Raw genomic sequence first — 22,631 nt, forward strand, 5'->3', positions numbered from 1 at the left:
TCAGATTGTTGTTTTTTTGATGTTATTGACAAAAATTAATGATTAAATTCTTTAATTATTTGACTTGAAGGCCTGGAGTTACCCTAACCCTTGTAAACGGCTGACCACACTGTAGTTATGTATTTATAGCCTATTTACACTAATACACTAATAAATGCAGTATTATCTAGAATATGTTAATATCTGTGTATTGTAGCAGCAGAATTATGTAACCAAGCTGATATTCTTAATTTTTAACAAATCAAACATACCAACCAGTATATCCACACCTGCACCAGCTGTTTCTAAGTTCAAGCCTATATTAATATAGTAATATAATATAATTTTCAATTACGTTTCCATTAGGGACAGGTAGAAAACAATTAGTAGCCTAATAGTATGCAGGTATTGTAAATAAGTAATATATTTAGTAATATAAGTAAGTATATTGTAATATCTGAAGTGTTTAGGCTACTAAGTGGAGATTTATGCATCACTAAATTAAAACTGGTTTCAAACTAGTTTTTATGCAGCGATTAACTGTTACAGAATATTTACTATTTATTGAATTGTCAGGTCAGAGGTGGAAGAAGTACTCAGATCCTTTACTTAAGTAAAAGTACCAATACACTAATGTAAAGTAAAAGTCCTGCCTGTAAAATCCTACCTAAGTAAAAGTACATAGTTATTAGCAGTAAAAGTAGTGGTTTGGTTCCTCTGACTGATATATTATTATATATGACATCATTAGATTATTAATAGTGAAGCATCAGTGTTAGAGCAGCATGTTACTGTTGTAGCTGCTGGAGGTGGAGCTAGTTTCAACTACTTTATATACAGTTAGCTAGTTTAGTCCAGTGGTTCCCAACCTAGGGGCCTGGCCCCTCCAAAGGGTCACCAGATAAATCTGAGCGGTCGTGAGATGATTTATGGGAGAGAAAGAAGAAAAAACAAAGTTCTGATACACAAATCTGTTTTCAGTTTTTGAACTTTTTCTCTAATCTTTGATTTTTGGTGAAATATTGGATCAATTGAACATTTATTGAAATGAAACCATGTAAGAAGTTTAGAGGGAAAAATCACAGCCAAAAAAGTTTGAAACCACTGGTTTCATCTTTAACAATTTGTTGTATTTTAAAAGCTTGTTATATTATCCATTGTGTCAAATCTTCATCTGAAAAGTAACTAAAGCTGTCAAATAAATGTAGTGGAGTGGAAGTATAAAGTAGCATCACATGGAAATACTCAAGTAAAGTACAAGTACCTCAAAATTGTACTTAAATACAGTACTTGTGTAAATGTACTTTGTTACTTTCCACCACTGGATCTTGTGGATTTTAGGAGGAAGTCCTGAGAGCTTGTTGTGATAGAAGAGAAAGTAAAACCAGACGTGTAGGATGGAGGTAACACTGATGTTTGGTTTTAAGGGTCAGGTTAGAATTAGCTTTAGGTAAGAGTATTTAGTAAGTGGTGGTGAAGGTTTGGGTCTGGGAATGCATTATGTCAATGAGAGTCCCCACAAGTGTAGAAAGACAAACAACAAAAGTCAGTTAGACAGACGACATTCATTTGTTTTACAGCTTTTAGTTTTCTTCATGTGTGGACTGTAAAACAGAAGATAGAAGATGGTTTGTGTCGATGATCATCCAACAATTTTGAAAGAAGTGTTAAATATGCAGTGAAATCATATTTTATCATCAATCTAAATGCTGATCTAAACTCCAACATACAGATAAGATGATGCAGAAATAGATTAAGTAGGTTTATCCTCCATATCAGCAGGCCCCCATCTCTAGATCATCTCCGTTGATTTAAACCTGTCAAATGCTGCCATCTAGTGGTGCAATTGATCTACTTCATGTTTTCATCTGGGCTCAAATCTAACAACTGGCTCCAAAAACTGAAGATTTAGGACTATAATTTTAAAAATAGGCATAAATAATTGCAGACATGAGGTCTTCAGCAGTAAAACATTTGCAATTTTAAAGAAAACCAAAGCGAATTAAGCTTTTCCAAGCAGTGAATATTAAAAATATTATTTTTAAGACGTGTTACTATGAAAACACAAACTAGATGAGATGAAATCAGAACTAAATCAAATTTCTGTTCATACAACCAGACAAAAGAAACGTGTGAATCGTTCACATCTCCACAGCACGTGAACCCAAAGCCTTGCTCCAGGACACATCAGCAGTGGTTCCTCAGGGTGGTGAAACATTATTTAATCAATCTATCTGCACAGTTTTCTATAATCAGTCAGAAGACTTTAAACTAGAAACATTGTTTAAAGGAAACGCACAGTTGATTCATCAATTAGTAATTTAGTTGACTGACCCAAAATTAATCAGTGGTTGTTCTGTTTTGTCATTTATGAAGTAAAATTATGTGGATTTATCAGCTTCTCTACTTTTAAAATATGAACATTGTTTGATTTATGTGTATATTAGTTTGAAGTAAGTTATATAAGTATATACGTTTTGAGTTTGATATCATTCTAAATGTAACATCTTTTAAAGGTTTTTGACAGTTGGTCAGATAAAATAAGCAAAGTCAAAATGTCACTGTACACTCTCAGATTTTGTCACCTTCTATTAGATGTAAAACTAATTAGCTGATTAAATTGAAGTATTTATTTATTTCACAAGTTAAGACTCCAATCACAAAATAACAACAAGTATCAAACAATGAGAATTACATTTGTTATTGTTGTTGTTGTTGTTGTTGTTGTTGTTGTTGTGTTAAAAATATGAAGTTGTTTTCTAAGCTTAAGAGCCACTGGTCATGTTTGCCTGCTCCAGTGCGCCACCCCGTGGACACTAGAGGAATGTCAGGTGAGGCTCACGCTATTATCACTACTGTAACAGTTAAATTATACATTGGCATGATAATATTTACTGTATTTCTCATCAGCATTTTAATACAGAATGTGTGTAGCAGCATCTACATATATTTTTAGTATTTATCCTTAGTTATTTATTCTACAATAACTTTTTATCACAGTATTCATTAGATGTATGATGTGTATTACTGTTGAATGATTTGGTGCTGTACAGCAGCAGCATTGTGTTTCCGAGGCAAATTTCACTCTACACAATAATGTCTTATCTATTTAAAGTAAAAAATGCCTTCAGGGAAAATTGTTTATGTATGTAATCAATTTATATGAGAATTTATATTTTCCCTTTTTAAATGATGAGAGAAATATTCGTTTTTTGCACAATCTTTGGTCTTTTCTCTACATACAAGTAAAGAAAGCAAACTAAACTCAGTTTATTAACTGCTGATTCGAAGAAAAAACTTTTATTAGGTGCATTTGTAGTAGCTGTAACATCTGTCTGATATCATTTATATAAGAATACCAGGAGAAGAAGATCAAAATGATGCTCATAAAATGCTGAATTTACTTTTGGATTTTTTTTCCTTCTTTTTCCCCTCAACAAAAGTTCCTAACTGACACATTTTTTACCACTAAATGATTGCTTTTAATGGATGAATGACTTGAAAACAGGATATCACAGAAACAAATCATCGATGTGAAACAGTCTGAGCAATAAATAAAAAAAAAAACAAAACCTGAATGTGCCTTATCAGCTGATTTAAAGTAAATAGCTGCAGGGAAAACCGTTGATATAAATCAAACCATTTGACAAGATTTTGCTTTTTAAATGAAGAGGAGTATAAGAGTTTGTTGTATAGAAGTTACACAAAAAAATCAGTAATTTTGGTAATTTTTCTACAAGTTCTAAAATGTTTTATTGTTTAATTAAAGACAAATAAAATAATAGACAGATGTTGCATTTGTTTAATGTGAATCAACAAGAATCCTGAAGAACTCAAATCGATGCTTCCCTGAAAAAATGTTGTCAAAAAAATCATTATCGTTAGTTATTTTTATGTTTTTAAGCGCAAAAACAGTAAACTTTGCTAAACTCAGTTGATGAATGACTTAATAAAACACAGATATGAAAGAAACAAAAAATGTGAAATAGAGCCAGTTTAGGTCGAGTCTAGACTGCTGCAGATAAATTTAAAAACTTTGGCTGTGACTTGTCCACAGCTGAAGGACACGTCCTCCTGTTTGTTGCATATTAGCCATGAGAGGTCGAGGTGTCAAACCCCTTCAGACAGAGACAAATGCTGTCTCGCCTGGTTTTGTATTCAGCTGCATGTGTTGTCGGTCCATCAGAGGCTAATTAACATAACAGGATCCCCAGTGATCCCACACTGCTCTTCTGTCTATACACAGCTCCGGTTACACTTTACGGCCTGCACAGCGGGACACTTCCAACAAGATGCTGTTGTTTCAATCAACCCCAAAAGTAAACCGGACAGCGTGTGAGAAAGTGTCATTATGTGTCTGTCTTTTGTTTCTCCAGGTTGTGTCCATTAAACAGGATGAACCTATTATCAGTTAAAGTTTGTGTGTTGAGCCATTTCTACAGGCTACACCCAAAAATAAACTAAAATACAAATGATATGAATGTAGGACTACAAAACTAAAATAAAAGGAAAAAGGAAAACAATAAAAATTCATAATATTACATTGACATTTTCTGGGACACAAAAAATATATGTCTTAAAGATAAATTCACAAAATGTCACACTGGAATATGGTTCGTACACTATTTTGACCTGATGTAATACATTAATGTATGTTCTTACATTTTACGTGCAATATTTTATACAGAAAAGACAGTTTCTAGTTTCTGTGTTCCCAGTTTTTTAAGTAAAGGGAAATTTCAAAAGTCTCTATTTTTTTGCCTTTCAAAACTCCAAAGGGAACCTCTTCAGAATGTCCTCATCAAACATCCTCAAGGATTCCTGGAGCCAAGATAAAGGCTTGAATCCTAAATGACATATGGAAGTCTTTCAAGGATCCTTACAACATCCCCAAGGACCTCCAAAACCAGCTGGAAGACCCAGAAACCTTTCAAAGACCCCTGAAACTCTTTCATGGTCAAGTCAAAATTATTTTCAAAGCCCAATATACACATAAAATGTGGTGCAAGACAAGGAAGAACACCCAGAGAAAACATAAGTTAAAAAAAGTATGAAATCTTAAAAAATTTAAAGACAGGTCATCTCTCCTCAGAACACCGAGGGATAGATCTTCTTCAAGGGTCTCAAGCGTCCACAGGCCCCTGCAAAGACCTCCTGAAATTCATTCAAGGACTGCTGGAAACTCCTCGACAATCCCCAGACCCCTTTAAAGACCTCTGATCCATTCAAGGATTCATGTTCTGGATGGATCTATGAACAGCTTTTAAGAGCCTTGAAACTCCGTCAGTAAGGCCTGGAATCCATTCAAGGGAACGTGGAAACTCTGCATTATTACCCGGTCCCCTTCAATGGCCCCTAACACTTCTTCAATAATGCCTGGAACCTCTTTAAGAAACCCTAAATATCTGTTCCAGGACCTCCAGACCCCTGTAAAAAACCCTGAAATTTCTTCAATAATGCCTGGAATCATTCAAGGATCCTTAGAAACTACTCAAGACCCCAAAAACTCCTAAAAGATCACAGACTCCTGCAAAGATCCCTGAAACTCCTTGAGTAATGCCTGTGATCTATTGAGGGATCAACAGAGTCTCCCCAAAAACCCCTGGAGCTCCTTCAGAGATCCCTAAGACCTTGTCAAGGACCTCCAAAATGCCTAAAAGCTGCACAGACCCCTGTAAAGACTCCTGAACCTCCTTCAATAACACCTGGAACTTCTTCAAGGGTTCCTGGAAGCTTGACTTCCTTTCAAAGACCCTTGAAACTCTTTCAACAGTGCTTGCAAACCCCTCAAGGATCACCAGAACACTGCAACTACTCCTGAAACTCCCTCAAAGATTCCTGAAACCTTCTCAAGGACCCTTAAAACTCCTACAATATCCACAGACCCCTGCATAGATCCCTGGAACCCCTTCAGTAACACCTGGAATCCCCTCAGCAATTCCTTAAGGCTTCTTAATGATCACTGGAACCTTGAATTCCTTCAGTAACACCCATGGAACTCCTTCAAAGATCCCTGGACCCTTTTCAAGGATCCCCTGACCCATGAAACTAAGCCTGACACTCCTTCAGTAACACCTGACATCCTCCCAAGGATGCATGGAAACTCCTCAAGGATCCCTGGATCCCCTCAAAGACACTTGGAAATCCTTTAAAGATTCATGAAGCCTCCTCAAGGATCCCAAAACCCCCCCTAAACCTCTGCAGGCTCCTGCAAAGACCCCTGAAACTCCTTCAATAACACCTGGAACCCCTTCAAGGACACCTGGACCTTTCTCAAGGATCCCCTGACCTATGCCCCTACCCCTGAAACTCCTTCAGCAACACCTGTAAGCCATCCAAGCATCCCCAGAACTCCTTCAAAGACTCCTGAAACCTCCTCAAGGACCCAAAAAACCTCCTAAAAGATTTGTAAACTCCTGCCTCAAAACTCCCTCTCTGACATCCAGTCAAGGATGCATGGAAACTCTTCAATGATCCCTGTACCCCCTAAAAGACCCTTTAAGAATGCAGGGATTCCCTTCAAGGAAAATTGGAACTTCCTCAAGGACCCCTTGAACAGCCTTAAAAACCCTTACCCATCTTTAGTTTCACTGGAACCTTTAAGGATGCCTGAAATGTCTTCTCAGAACCCTTAAATGTCCTACAAGACCCCTGGAAACTCATTCAAGGACCTCTAGAGGCCCCCCTCCCTCCCTCTGCTCGGCCATAATGAGCCAGAGGACACGGACAACACATTTCACCTGGAGGGTCGAGCTCTGTGCGGATCCTCCTGTCCGACCGTCCAGCCTGGTCTGCAGATCAAAGCATTCCTGACGTGGAAACAGCAGCCTGGGGTGGCCGCTCGTAACCTCCGTAATAAATTAAGACGAAGTGGCAAATAAAGCTGCACCTGCAGGCCTGACGTCTTCACCTTCAACACATGGAGGAACGGTTAAGAGTCATCATCTGGAGAAAAAAAGAAAAGGAAAAAAAAAATACTAAGAGGACCAAGATGAGTCAACGTGTAACGTCTCTAAAAATCTAAAAATGTTTTCCAGAGCTAAAATAATTTTAGAAAAAGGCCCACAAATAAATATTTACAGTATTACAGTAAGTACAGTAGGTAGTGATGCAATTTAAGATAAAATGGCATGACGACTTTATGAAATATAAAACAAGCTAAAAGACAGTCTGTTCAAGAATATTATAAGAGATTAATAAAAGACGTAAACACCAAGAATTCCATTTAAGTCCACATTATTTGTTATAAAGATACCATAAAAGGCAAAAAACACAGATATTATAATTAATAAACGCTAAATAATCCCCTAAAACGTCCCTACATGCAGGTGAAGATTATTTTTATTATAAAGACACCATAAAAGAAAGAAAAGCCAGACGTTCAGTAAAAACTATAAATAGCCTAAAGACCATTAAATGCTGTCTCTGTAGGATTATTATGGAAATACTGAGGGTCGATTTTCGATGTGATTTTTGATATAAAAGAAAATATAGGAAGTGTAAGACCTGACATTTAGCGAATAAAACGTTTTTTCCAGTTTTAAAATGCCACATATACGCCTTTATAAATCAGTTTTGGATTTTAATCGATTGCCCAATAGAGGCGATTTTCTACATATTTAGTTCTGACCGATCCTCCTGCTGGTATTTTAAAGAGAAAAGCTCGCATCGTTCATTCATTTCACATTAACGGACAAAAGGCAGTAAGTTATCTTCACTAAAGCCTATATTGTCCTATATATAGCCTATATTGTCCTGGTGTCAGTTCCCATGAAAGTCAGTTGGCGCTGAGTAAATTATGCGACGTCTTTTTTTTCTTCTTGTGTCAGGATTTCAGTCAGCAAGCTGCAAACAAAGAGTCAAACACAGAAAGTGGTCACATTCTTGTTTTAAGTCTTGTGTCACACCCAGCAATGAATGTGCGATAAAAAGGGGGTAAACTTTCTGTAAAACATACGTGAATACTAATCATTTCTCCTGAAATGTGTCAACCACACTGAATTTAATTTAAGCTTCATCACAATAATATAAAATAGTTAAATAAAGTTAATTATAAGTCAGAATGAAGGGTTATTATATATAATTACAGTTATGCAAATAAAACGTGTGTTTTCATGTGTTTTAGAAGATCAGGTGTTCTCAATATGAAAATCTTCATCCTGAGGGGATTTTATGGGGTTTGTTAGATTATGGGGAAAATAGAAAATGTATTTATTAATATTATATAACTGGGATGAGAGTTAAGGTTTCTTAAGGTTATATGGGTTTGAGTTTGGGGAATTTTAAGGGCTTAAGAAGCTTTTTAGTGTTAGGATTTGTATTTATAATCAAACCTTTATGGCTCCAGTCTGATCATTTAAGGGTTAAAGTATTTCAGGTTGGGTACTTGTCTATTGTTGTGTGACTCTCCTGCATGCTGACATGGGTTTTTTTTTTTTCCAGGTATGATTGTTGTGAAAACATTGTAATCATCCTCAGTTTTTTTTTCTGCCAGGCCGAGGACAGACTGTAACAACCTGCAGGACACATTCATCACATGTCTTCCTGCTCTGCCACTAAGCTCTTTAAACTGTGATCTGTATAAATATACAGACAGAGGTACAACACTTTAACAAGGTGCACTGTACCCTGCATATTTACTGTAATATACCTATAGGGCCTTACAGTATGCCCCTCAGATGTATAGTAAACTTGTTCTTTGTTGATATTTTTGGTGTTAGAACACAACACTGGGTTAAGGTTACCTACCAGTATTATTTTTATATTAGTGTTGGGTTATTTACCCAAACTAGAATATAATTATTTTGACCCAATTTCAGACACAACAAGCCAAAGTTTATCTTAAAACATTGCATATTTATTATTAGTTGTACAAAATGATGTGTTATGACATTCAAAACTGTAAAGAATACACATGATATTATCAGTTAGTCACAAATAGTGACATGTAAGTTTAAAAAGAGCTACAGTAGACCATAATAACCCAGCAATAAACACTGGTTGTCTTTGGTGGTTTTAACATTAACTCAGTATTATGTTGGTGCTATATTGACCAAATTAGGTAAATTCTGACCCAGTATTATCTATGTGTAATATCCTATAATAGGCTATTCTTCAAGGGATTTGCACTGCATCTGAAGTGTTATAGCACCATGTGTTCTCATGAGTGACCTATGGCAGTTTTAAATCTGCCCTATAGTTACCTTTCAAAGACAACTATATCGCGGTGTTTTTACGGTGGTGAATTTTATGGTGTTGGTTTAAAAAAATACATAAAAAATAATGTGAAAAGGGCACAAGTCTTATTCTTCAACTGAAACAGTTGTGGCCTTATTTAGCTGCCAATTTCAGTATCAATAAGTGCCTAAACAACATAAACTTAAGCTAAATTAGTCATCAGTGAGATTTTACAAGACTGCTTGTACATTAATGAATGTATGGCTGGTATAACATTTCAGTTAAAGGATAGGTTCACATTTTTTCAAGTCGGTCTTAAAATGACAGTCAGGTGCCCACATGAACACTGAAAGAAGTTTTCCTCGCTATAATCATTCCTCCTGTTCATACTGGCTATTAAAAGATCTCCTTCAAATGTGAAGGGGAAATATGAGTGATGGAGGCCAAAATCCATAGTGTGTCCACACCGTCATTCTGTGCAAAAATGCATTTAAAGGTTGATCTGAATATTAAATGAGATTTCAGCAGTCTGAGTTAGTCATATCAAGCGGATATCTGACACATTTACAGTCTTTTAGCATCAAATTCCCTCTTTGTGTTTCCCTGTTGAGCTGCGGTGGAAGTATAGTAACAAAAAGAGGGACTTTGGCACTAAAAAGACTGTAACGTTGAAAGATATCTACTTGATTTGACTCATTTGGACGCTGAAGCTTCAGATTAGCTTCAGATAAACTTTTAAATACATTTTTGCACAGAAGGAGGACTGTGGATATTGGCCCCATCACTTACATTGTAAGTATACTATGAAGGGATCTTCTAATGGTCAGCACCAAGAGAAGGAATGATTAAAGCAAGAAAAACATGTTTCAGTGTTCAATTGGGCACCTGACTGTTGTTTTAAGACAGACTTGAAAAATTGTGAACCTGTCCTTTAACTCTGACAACAATAGTAATAACAATAAGAGTCAGCTATCAGGCTGTTGTTGTAATTTTTTTATGAATAATTTATATTTTATGTTGTTCAGTAGCAAAACAGAATCAAGCAGTAGCCTACTTAATCAAAAAAGTAATAAGTTGGGGGAAGAGTTTTTTATCTAGGTGTCAAACTAAAAAGCTGCACATCAAATATGCTCTTCTTGTCCAAAAAAGACAAAGAAACTACAGAAGACATGCCTGGAAACGTCAGTTAAACAAATTAGCTTCCGGATAATTAGCCAGCAGTTAGCTCTGGCATTACAAAAACAGTATAGTGCCCTACACTGAAAAATGGTGGCTGTCATATTAATGTACTTTGTTAAATTGGTAAACTGTAAATCAAAACAAAAACATCAAGTAATTTTTGTACTGGTTTCTAACTTTAGGATTAGACTTTTCCTGAAAATGTAATGCTTTACTCGGGACGAGTAATCAAGAAAGTAACCGTTAAACCGTTACTAAGAAGATCTACCCCCCCTTCAGTTGAACTGCTCCTCCTTCCATTGGTCCGTGCGCGCTGAGAAGCAGCCAATCAGAGGACAGAGAGCGCGGACTGAAGCGGTTCATAGGAGTGGCGCTCTGCGTCTGAGCCTCAGAGGAAACTTGGATCCGTTCAGAGTGAGAGAAACAGTGTTATTCATCCAGTCAATTAACAGCTAATTACAAGCTTATTCTGGAGCCTGGAGCTCGGAGCGTGTGTTTGTCTGTGTGTGTGTGATTCATCGCAGTTTACTAACGACGTGGTCGCTGCTTTCCCCACATACGGCTGTAAAAACCCTGGACAGGACAGGACCGCAGATCCAACTTCTGGAGGTAAAGCAAACTCTTATCTCTCATGTTTTTGATGATTTACAGGGCAGTTAACGAAGCTGTTGATCTGGGTTGTGCTCAAAATTTAGCTTAGCATTTTATCAAATCCTCAACTGTAGGCTGGTATCAGGTTTGTTCCTGCACGAAATAACCCAGTAAATTACGCGTAGCCTATTTAACCTGATTACTGGCTACATTTGTGGGGCCTGATTTAAAAATAAAATATTGAACTGTCATTTCAATGTGATTAATTTTACATAAAGTTTCAATAATTGATGTTCATATTTGCTGTTAATTTAGCTTTAAGTTAAGACTGAACTTCCCTATGACAAGTCGAGCTTTTTCTTAGTTGATTACTTTAATAATTTGCAGAAATCATCACATTTAAGAACATACGTATTGATGGTAGGTTATAGAAATGTTATCTATTGATAGCAGCTATATTGAGTAAAAATTTTTTTTCTACAGTGCATTTTTTTTAGGCTTTTAGGAGGATTTTGTCCACTTTCTATTTTAGTTTACATTTTACAAATTCATAGCCAAAGTAATAAGAAGTCTTTTTGCATCTCTTTGCCTGATTGTGGAGTTTTCCCTATTTTGAAGTAAAAAAAAAAGTCTACCGATAAGCTTTAAAAGTAATAGCCTATTAACCCAACATTAAATAAGTCGAGCTTGGGGATAAATTGAAGAACATAACACGCTGATTTGTTTATTTTCTCCGGGTGGAAGCAGGATATTTATATATATGTTAAACTTTTCTAAATTAAAAAATGACAACAACATGGATTATTTGGTTCCTCACAGGTGAGGACATTTAATAAAGTCAACAACATGCTCAGTTGTCCTGATTAATGTCTTTATTAAAGCTCATGAACTGGCTCATAATAACAGTAATATCTGCCTCCAGACATAAACCGGGTGTATAAAGAGCCGGCGGAGGACTCGGGCAAATATGACAGACACCGCCGGTTGCGAGTTTGAAATCGACGTGGAAAGTCTGGAGACGGAGAGCGACGACCCGTCGGACTCCCCCAGCCGCCCCGGATCGGCGCCGCTCGGCCACTGCGAGGACGACGGAGACGGCAGCAAGGGCGACGACAAGCCGGGCCCCAGCGGCTCATGTCCGGGGGACCAGAGGAAGCTGAGCCGGACGCCTAAGTGCGCCCGCTGCCGCAACCACGGCGTGGTGTCCTGCCTGAAGGGACACAAGCGCTTCTGCCGCTGGAGGGACTGCCAGTGCGCCAACTGCCTGCTGGTGGTGGAGAGGCAGCGGGTGATGGCGGCGCAGGTGGCCCTGAGGAGGCAGCAAGCCACGGAGGTAGGCCTGGAGTGTGTGTGTGTGTGTGTGTGTGTGTGTGTGTGTGTGTGTGTGTGTGTGTGTGTGTGTGTGTGTGTGCAGGTGAATGTGTGTGTCCGTGTTCAAATGCTTTTTTTTATAGACTTGCAGTTCAAGTTTTGATGCATCCAAGTGCTTTTAATACCACGGTTACTCATTTCATTTTTATTTCGCTGCAATCAAATCTCTATAAATAGGCTACTGTATGTCCAATAAAACAAATATAATCAAATAACAGTCCGTATAGTCTTATTCAGTTAAGGGGAGCATACTCATGTCCAAATCTGATTTTGAATTAGAAAGCCTCCAAATAATTTCGTTTCCATTTAGACCTTGAAATCAGCGTGTTTACTGCAGCTTCCAGATGTTGAGTCGTTTTTTTCACTGCTTTATTTACTTTGTGAATCAAAAGGCTCAGTCACTGCTTTCCACTGTATAAACACTGCAAACAATTGCACAACTGCTACTAAAATCAAATGTTAAGATGTCTTTTAAAAACAAAAAAAATCTGTAAGAAGTTCGACACTTTATTCCTGACATGTTTCCAGTTTTATGGATCATTTTCTTTACACCCCACAAGCTCATAATAAGCTCATAATTGCATTTGAATCGTTTCCTATAAGCTTGTCTGATTTCCCTTCTTTAAACTGACCTGTGGCCTTCGGATTGTTGTGAAAACCTGACTTAATCAAAATAGCTTAGCCTGCCCTGCTTCATCCATTTCAGTTGAATATGAGGTCACTCATTCATCATAATTAAAAGGTCCCTGTCTTTATATTTCAGTCAAGATAATAGCCTCTTGAGTTTATTGCTCCTTTTATTTATTTGACCTGTACTGAAACTTAAATAAACACATTTATCACTTGTGACCATAAGACCAATATACCTCAAAAAAAGCTTGAATAGCCTAAGTTTTCCTGTTATATTAGCAGAAATACTTTCCTGATTTCTTAAACAGGCGTATTTTAGGTTTTTGAAAGAATTCAGAAGGAGAAATCAAAGATCTCAAGTGTATATTTAGTGACCTCGTAGCTCCTAATATTAATTACAAGTTGAGCTCACATCAAGAATTATCAACCAAAAAAAACCTGAGAAGGTAAAGTTCTCTGTTAGACGGGCTTCCAATTTAAACAACCAGTGCTGCATGTTTTTGGTTTTACTCACTGTCAAACTGTTGGATGACATTATGAGTTGATGAATGCGACATAATTCCATGTCTGACATGGATTTTCTTCTCTTCGTTCTGCCACCGCAGCATAAAAGTCACTGTGTTGATTTGCCAAAAGCCAAAAAAAAATTAAAAGAAAAACTATTATATTTTTTCCAACCGAACTATAACTTCTTATTTCGGAAGAAGGGTTCAGTTCAGGTTTGATTTAGGTTTCAGTTTGGGAACGTGGTGAATCAGATTAATGGCGTGGTTGTAGTGCTGAGTGAGTGTCTGTTTGTTTATCTGACTTAGTGAACGGCAAAGTGAAAATCAGAGGTTCTCAAACTGTTGTTTTAGGAGCCCCGAGGGATCCTTAATGTTGTCCCAGCAAATAAGCAAACATTTAAACATTTATTACTCAGGGAATGGAAAAAAAAAAAAAGATGCTCTACATGGTTGCATAAAGACAGTTACAGCTCCAGCTTACATTATAAACAACACATATTTCCCCTTTTAAACAATCTATTTTGGGGGCCGTGAACCTTTTTATGTCCGTGTTTTGACTTCTGCGAAATGCAAATATTGTTGTAAAATAACGAACCACGTCAGCAGTAGTATTTTAAAGATGATACCAGATGAATGTTTTCTTTGTCTGACTGTGTGTTCAGTGTGTGTGTGACATTTGATATATGTGTTTGTCTCTCTCGGCTTGTCCAGCTCAATGTGCAACTGTTACTACATATTCTTGTGAAACTATTAGTCTTGTAACGCAATCGGGGGGTTTAGCTGTAAAAATGATGAAACTCGTCTGTGACGGCATTTTATTTTTTACTCCTTTCTATCTTTAAAATCTCCCCTAAAACCTATTTAACATGTTGCATCTATTATTTAATTTGAACTCTATTTAAGGTATTTGATTGGCCTACATTTCATGTTAAATTGCTAAACATAGTAACTCAACTTTAACCTATTTAAAGACACAAACCAGAACACAGTATTATGACTCATATTTAAACAGGATTATTATTAAGAAGCTGGTTTATATTATCCAAACACACACATGATTTGGGACTTTGTCTGTGACAAATCAGGCATTATTTAAGGATCATGAAAAAGACCTTGAAAGCATGTTTTAAGTCAGTTTTTGTTTTCTTAATTTATCAGGATAAGAAAGGAATATCTGGGAAACAAATTCCAGCAGAAAGGAGGACGATATATCAGCGACATATTCGACCGTCCACCATGCTGGCCAAAAGCATCCTCGAAGGTAACAAGGAATCAGATCTGACAAAAAGAAACATGTTTTATTTCTTTGCATTAAAACTTTCTGTGTTTTCCCTGCTCCTCTTGGCTCATCCTCTGTCGCTGTTTGACTCTGATAAATCCTTCTTTTCTCCTGTAGCTTGTCTTGGATTTCTATCTTTTTTTCCCCCCATTTACAACACTAAACAGGTGATAAGGACTCACTATCGTTTTTAAGCAGTGACTTGGTAAACTTTTTTGGCATGCAGTCAGTTCACTTAATAGCATCTCCAGCTCTGTCACAACATACAAAGATGGATTGTTGTTGAGCATGATTCTTATCTTGTTATACTGTTCAAACAAGAGTGAAAATTGTCCTGTGTTGTAGTTTTTTGTCAGTGTCATGAGCGTTTCTGCGTGCATGCTTGACATCGACTATAAAAACACACTGAATGTGATAAACCTTGAATTAAACGGTGGTTCTTTTGATGACAGGATATCGTCCAGTGCAGTCTGATCCATTTCTGGCGGCCAACCCGTCTCTCCCCCCACCGCTGAGCGACCGCATGAGGAAGAGAAGGGCCTTTGCCGACAAGGAGCTGGAAACCATCATGCTGGAGAGGGAATACAAAGAGCGAGAGCTGCTGGAGAACAGCCAGGCGACCACGGCCTCGCTCCTCTTCCCTAACAGCATGGTCCACCACGCTGCTGAGTACAACTCCTACAAGACGGCCTATTCACCCGCAGCTCAGGTTGAGCCGCAACCCAAAGAGATGTGCAACTTCCTGGGCCCCAACTGCCTGGATCTGTCCATGCAGTACCCGGCTGGTTCAGCCAATGTCGAGCTCATCTCCTCCAACGTCAGCGTAGCCACCACTTATCGCCACTACCCGCTGCAGCCATCACGAGGAGGCTTCATGATGTGGCCCCGCGGTGCCGCCAACCTGGGTGACGCCCTGCTTTACCAGCAGTGCCTGTTCAATGCCACAGCGGTGCAGAACATGAAGCCGGGGGCCGTGTGGGAACCCAAGGTGATGCCTGCTGAGAGCCAGCCACCAGAACAGGATGCTGCTGCTTCTCTGGCTGTCGCTGCTAAACTAGAAGGATCCCGAGCCGCTGCGCTGCCGGACTCGACAGACCCTCAGAGAGCTGATCCCAAACCTCATGGTATCGTCCAGGGAGGGCAGAGGGAGTGCTCTGCCTTCTCTCCCCCTAAGAGGAGCTTTGGACAATCCTACCCCAACAACTCTCATTCCCAAAACTCCAGCCAAGTCTTGAACAAGCTGAGCAAGGACAGTGCTAAGCTTTCCATGAAACTCAACTCCTTTCACTCCCTGATCCAGCACTCCCTGAGTGAAAAACCCAGTGCCGGGGCCGGGCCAGAGCTCAGAGCGCCATACTGCAAAGAGTTCTTAGAGGAGGCCGCCCGCAAGTTTAGGGAGAGCTCTGCCAAGGACGTTCAGGCCGTCAAAATCACAGACAGATATGCCAAAGACTTCCTGTCCAAGCCTGTTGGGACCAAGATGGCATCGAGCGAGTCTTTGTCCTTCTCTGTGGAAGCCATACTGAAAAGACCCACACCTGCCATGAGTCGAGCATTCCATTAATTCCCATTAAGTGTCTTTTCTTGCACTATATATGACAGGTTTGTCTCAGTTAGAGGGCATCTCTAGTTGTGGTTTTGGGGTCAAACAAAAACACAGGCACTGCATCAGAAATTAGACCAGCTAGGAGTTATTTTCCTAATGTAATATTTATGTACAGTATATTATATTTTACATGTGCATGTTTAATAACTTTATTCTGTAGAGTATTTAAACATTATCTCAATGTTTTCCTCATGTCAATAAACTTTATAAGAATGAACTCTTTTCCATAAAAAGTCTTGTATTTCATTTTATTCTGAAGTTATGACACGTTTAACTGTGAACAGGTTTTTGTTTAGGTCAGAAGTTAGTCTGCGCCGACTAATAAATCACAGTGATTTTTTTTTTAAGTTCATACTCACCAAAACAGTTAAAACAAAACAGGAATATAGAAATCGTAAAAAAACATACAATTTCAGATCTGACTTCCAAGCACACATGCAAACACACGAAAAATTGTTTTTCATTACTAAACTTTTATTCTTTATCATGTTTTAGAAAAATTTGTGAACTTTAAATTTGTGAAAACGTTACATTTTTGTCAGCATTTGGCAGTTTGTGTACTACTGTAGGTTATATAGGAGTTTAAGAACATGTTCAGCATAATATTACTGGTACAACAAGTAGCTCGTTTGCAATAATTTATCTAATCTCCTAAACTGGCATCTCAAAGTCTAGTTTATATTGAGAAAAACATTCTTCCTTTTAAATTCCCTGCCACCAAAAAACACAAGTTTGACTAGTTTAAAAAATAATTCAGCTGAGTTTTTTTTTTTTAAAGTTTTTTTTTTAGGCACCTGCTCCAAAAGGAACATTTAGAGTTTGATCAGACATCAGGCATCAAGATAAAGACATTTGTAGAGACTTTAAACACTTATTTTAAAAGATTTTGACACATTTTCTACATAAACAGATTAGATAAAAAAACACACACAAAAAAATAAGAGCACATATTTAGTTTGTAGTATTGGTGGAAAAGTGCCAAATCAGCCCTAACAGCAAACACATGACTCTTAAAAAAAAAATCCAACTACAACTGTTTATGCCAAAGGTCAAACATTTTTTGATTTTTCACAAGACACTAATTAATCTTTAATGCGGGGTTCACTTCATTGTAACAATATGTTCAAACCTGAGATATTTTACACAAAATACATTATATAAGATTTCCGTAAGTAATACTCATTAAAATAAGTGCGGCACAGTACAGTAACAGTACAGTTTTCTCAGAAACTAAATTGTTATTTTAGGTTGCAATATCCTGAGTGTAACCCTAAATAAATAATAAAATAGTTCACAGCCAATACGTTAATCTCTGAAACACAAGAACATAAAACTGTAACCTTATTAAATTATATATATATTGTATAGTTGTTTTCATGATTTTGCATATTTGCATAAACACACATCACACCATAAAGAAACACGATAAATGAAGTGTGGATGTGACAGAGAGGATGTAAACTAACTGCTCTTCAGGGGTAGAAACTTGATATCTGCCCATAAATCTGTGAACGGCATCATCTCATCCGTTCAAGATGCATTTCTCCACTCATTCCTTTCGTGTTACGGGCTCATATTTTGTGTGTGTGTGTGTGTGTGTGTGTGTGTATGTGTGTGTGTGTGTTTCCATGCTGACAGACATCTCCAAACATGGGTTTCACATGAGCTGCAGAACACTGATCCGTGCAATAATGAACAAGGCGATAGACGAGGGGGGGAGAAAAAAAAAATCACTAATCTCTTCTTTTTCTGGCACAAACGTTCACATTTCATCGTTATGAATCTGCAGCCAAAACCGCTCTACTCTCAAACAAAAGCTCTATTTTCTTGTCACTTGTCTCCCTCACTCATAAGCCCACTGAGAAATCTCATGTCAGGAGGAGATTGTAGATGTGTGATTGTTTGAATGAGTCCTGTTGCTGCTGCTGTAATTGGATTTGGGTTGACGGTGACATTTCATGTCACCAGAGAGGGCTGACATCACTTTAAGTAGCCTGTGGTGTCAGATTTTTTTATTGTGTGTGCATGTGTGTGTGTGAAAGAGAGAGAGAGAGAGAGATTATAATACTGAAGAAATGCTAGTAATGCAAAATACATGTTTCCACTAATTCCAGGAATTTCATCAGAATTTACAACTTGTGTTTTTTGCGTTGGAGTTTATTCCCAGTGGTATTTTTATTCTGAGATGTGCAGTCCAAAATCTGAAATGCACATGTTTAATTATTCCCAAGAATCAGTATTACGAGTTTGTTTTTTAAAGCAATAGTTAGACTATTTGAGAAGAATAAGCAACTCATTTCCTTGCCAAGAGTTAAATGAGAAGATTAACACCACTCTCACGCCTGTACAGTAAATATAAGCCTATAACCAGCAGCCAGTTAGCTTAGCTTAGCATAAAGACTGGAAACAGAGGGAAACAGCTAGCCTGGCTCTGTCCAACAATAAGAAATCCATAAACCAGCACCTCTAAAGGTCATTCATGAACATGTTATGTCTTGTTTGTTTAATCTATATAAAAACTTAACTGTAAAAATGATAAGTTGTGGTTTTTGTGACTGTGAGGTTGCCAAGCAACCAGTGGAAACTCCAGAGAGTCTCTGCAAGGTGAAGAAATAGTGTGTTAATTTGTGAACTTTAGGCAGATTTTGTTCCCTTTGGACAGAGCCAGGTTGTTTCCAAGTGTTTCCAGTTTTTGTGCTAAGCTAAGCTAACTGTCTCCTGGCTGTAGCTTCATATTTACTGTACAGATATGAGAGGTGTATTGATCTAATGATCTAACTCCACGCAAGAAAGCAATTATTGAACTATTTCTTTAAAAATACATATTTTCTTTCTATTTTTTTAACACACTTTCTTCTCCTTAAATATATTTTCTGTGATAGTTCTTAAACTTGGTTGTTATAAAAATCAAATAACTCAAAATCCACTTGTGACTGTGCCGTCTCCATGACACTTAGAAAACCCTGAGATGTGGTTGAAAGCGCAGGGAAAAAAGCTAGAAGGTGAGCCTTGAGTTAAGTTTTCCACTTGTGCTTTTCAAACAGTTTATATTGTTCATGACCTCCAATTTACGACTCACATTTCATCTTTTAAAGCGGCTGTAATTAATATTTTTCATAATAACAACGTATCAAATTACAATGTGTAATGTAATGTCAAATGGCTTCACTCCTATGAACCTGCTGCTATAATTGGTTGCAACTTTACAGTTTTGGTTCACTCAGCGCTCTCATAGTGTCATTCTCAGCTGCAACAGGCAGCTGTTTTCAGAGAAGAAGCTCTACAAAGCCACTGTACACTACCTGCTGAGCACCAAACGACAAACAGACACAGTTAGCTACGGATTAGCTGGTGAACATAATGGAGCATTTGGCAGCTAAGAAGCCAGATATCTTCCTCAAGAGTTGGTAGAGAGCAAAAACAAAGCTAAAAGAGAGTGAAAATTGGACTTATATTCACCAGGTGGACAAAAACAAAACTCTAAATGAGTGATAATGTTGCTTCATAACTGCTGGATGTGGAAATAAGTAACTGTTTGCTAATAAGTTCAACATATCAACTTAAAATGTGATACTGTGATACAGTCAGACAGTGTGAAATGATTTTTCCTTCCTTGACTGAATGTTAAGGGATTATAAAGTAAATGACGTAAACCGTCCACATTTTATTATTGTCAAGATGGAAATTACAATTCCTTTGTTCCCCTCAGCTTTAAACAAGTATCACAAGTATCAAATCCTGACATATAACAAAAGCACAATGAAAGCATTGTTTTGTCTACGTCTTGATAAATTGTGTGTGTGTGTGTGTGTACATGAATACATCTCATTGTGTGTGAGAATATGTGTGTGTGTGTGTGTGTGTCTGACAGCAGTTGGCTGCTGAGCAGAAGGTGACAGTGTTTGTCTGCACTAACCGCCACTGATAAGTATCTGCTGAAGTCCTTACTATCTCATTCCCAAAGTGTGAGATTTAACATGTCAGCAGAGTGAACTGGATTGTTGACTTACCAAACCCCCCCCAACCCCGCCTCACATGCCCCCACCTCCACTCCTCCTCTCTCCACCCTCCACCACCCTCCACCACACTCTTATCAACAGTTGTAGTTCACACAGTAGCATTTTGTTTGGGGTACGCAGGTGTCGTTTGCCATTTAGAGACTTCAGTGACTTTCCTTCATGCTGTGATGTTGGGAAAAGAAACACACACACACACACACAAGGGAAAAACGGTCTGGGAATTTTGTCTTTCGTGGCTCTTGTTTCAAGACTCACAGAGACAACAGAACAAAGGTCACTCGGTGTATTTGTTGCTTATACAGTCTGATGCTGTCGTGTTAAATGTCATTAAACTGCACTTGCAGCATTTAAAGAATCCCATCGGTGGTTATACATGTTTTAGCCAATTTACCACCAATTCAAAATTCAAAATCCAAAGCTTTATTGTCATATGTACAGAGGACACACTGCTCTGCTCTGTGCAATTAAATTCTTTGTTTGCTGACTTCATTTATTTATGTGTATTCGGTCATTAACACAAAAATTTGTGGTTTATTTTTTTCTGTGTAAATGTTCATCTTGCAGCACCTCTTGGTCTGCACTTTACACTGTGCACAGTTTTTTTCTCTTCTTCACAGAAAAAAAAGTTATTTGATAAGTATAAAAGTAGCTAAAACATTTGGCAATCCATTCTGCTGTAGATTTTTAGACATGTGGGCAAAGATATATGTATATATATTGTATTTACTGCTGGTCTGGGGCTGTTTTTTATAGTTTGGGCTAACTTCTCAGTTCTGATTCAGGGAAATCTTAATGCTACACCATATAATGACTTTTTAGACAATAGCATGCTTTCAACTTTGTGGCACATTTGGGAAGGTCTTTTTCCTCTTTCAACATCACAGTGCTCCGGTGCACAAAGCCAGTCCATAAAGAAATGGTTTTCCTTCTTTGATGTGGAAGAAGTTGACTGGCCTGCACGGAGCCCCGGTCTCAGCCTCATCCAGCACCTTTGGGAGAAACTGGAACGCAGACAGGTTGCCAGGCTTTATCGCCCAACATCAGTGGTTGATCTCGCTAATGCTTTTGTGGCCGAATGGAAGCGAATTCCTGCAGCCAGTTTCCAAAATATTGTGGAAAGCCTGAAATCAGAAGAGTAGAGGCTGTTATAGCAGCAGATCAATGTCTATGGTTTAGAAATTAGATATTAAATCATCACACATGGTTGTAATGATTGGGTGTCATAAATTTGTTATGGTGTCCGCATACTTTTGGCCATGTAGCGTATTTTTCCTACTGTTCCACACAGTCATTGGTTTAAGGTATATAAACTAAAAGTCTGCACAGCTTTACCACTCAACAATAATGTAACATTTACAAATCATTTACACTTTATATTTTCGCCAAAGATTTTTGGGACCATTCCAAGCAGCCATTGGTTTCCATTAATCTCTGTACATTATTAAAGTCCTAATGAAAATTTTTCGGGCTTGTATTTTTTTTTAATCAGAAGACGCTCAAAGACTTTGCTATTCAGCATCTCAAGGTGTCCATGAAACATTTGAAAGAGTATAATAATACATCACATGTAGGTGCAAAGCTATTGGAAAACAACACTGATGAAAAGTGTAACTCCTGCACACTAAGATAATTTAATGAATATTTAATAAAGACTGATTGATTTTCATAACATTAATGATTCTGATAACATACAGAAATGAACTGAAACCAATGGTTGCTTGAAACAGTAGGAAAAAACAAAACGGAGTCTACATCCATGCAGGCAGCTCTTTGAGTCTGTACTCTGGCACAGCGATGCTTGAGCTAAATGCTAACATCAGCATGCTGAGATGCTAACATTTGCTAATTAGCACAAAACAGAAAGTATGAGCTGGAGCTCATGGGAATAGTATTTGGTCATAAACTAAAGTATTAGATTAATTGAAATGTTGCCCTGATGATGGTGACAGAGGAAAACTAGGGTATCAACGAAAGAATTATTATTTATCCTCAGAGGAGTATGGATGTGTGTGCCAAACCTTATGGCAATCCATCCAACGGTTGTTGTCACATTTCACTGAAAACCAATTGCCAGCCTCGAGAGAAGTCCGGGGATCACCAGAGTCAATAAGATTTATCTTCTGGGAACCGTGAATATCCAAATTTGGTAGCAATCCATCCAGTACTTATTAAGATATTTCACTGGATGAGTGAAAACTTTGACTTGCTGCTGGCACTAGAGGAAAACTTAGGGGATCACAGACGATGCATCGTCTGCATACCATGAATGTCTGAACAAAATTTCATGGCAGCTC

General features: G+C 37.8%; 1 protein-coding gene across 1 annotated transcript; it reads left to right on the forward strand.

The window, feature by feature from the left end:
- The first annotated feature begins 10,669 nt into the window (after window positions 1-10,669).
- On the forward strand, window positions 10,670-16,528 carry dmrt2a (doublesex and mab-3 related transcription factor 2a). The gene is made up of 4 exons (XM_067571722.1): window positions 10,670-10,944; window positions 11,849-12,259; window positions 14,592-14,694; window positions 15,165-16,528. Exons 2-4 carry the CDS (start codon window positions 11,894-11,896, stop codon window positions 16,274-16,276), a joined length of 1,581 nt encoding a protein of 526 aa, XP_067427823.1. The 5' UTR covers window positions 10,670-10,944; window positions 11,849-11,893; the 3' UTR covers window positions 16,277-16,528.
- The last annotated feature ends 6,103 nt before the right edge of the window (window positions 16,529-22,631 follow it).

The sequence above is a fragment of the Thunnus thynnus genome, chromosome 2, assembly GCF_963924715.1.
Source record: "Thunnus thynnus chromosome 2, fThuThy2.1, whole genome shotgun sequence".
NCBI lineage: Eukaryota > Metazoa > Chordata > Actinopteri > Scombriformes > Scombridae > Thunnus > Thunnus thynnus.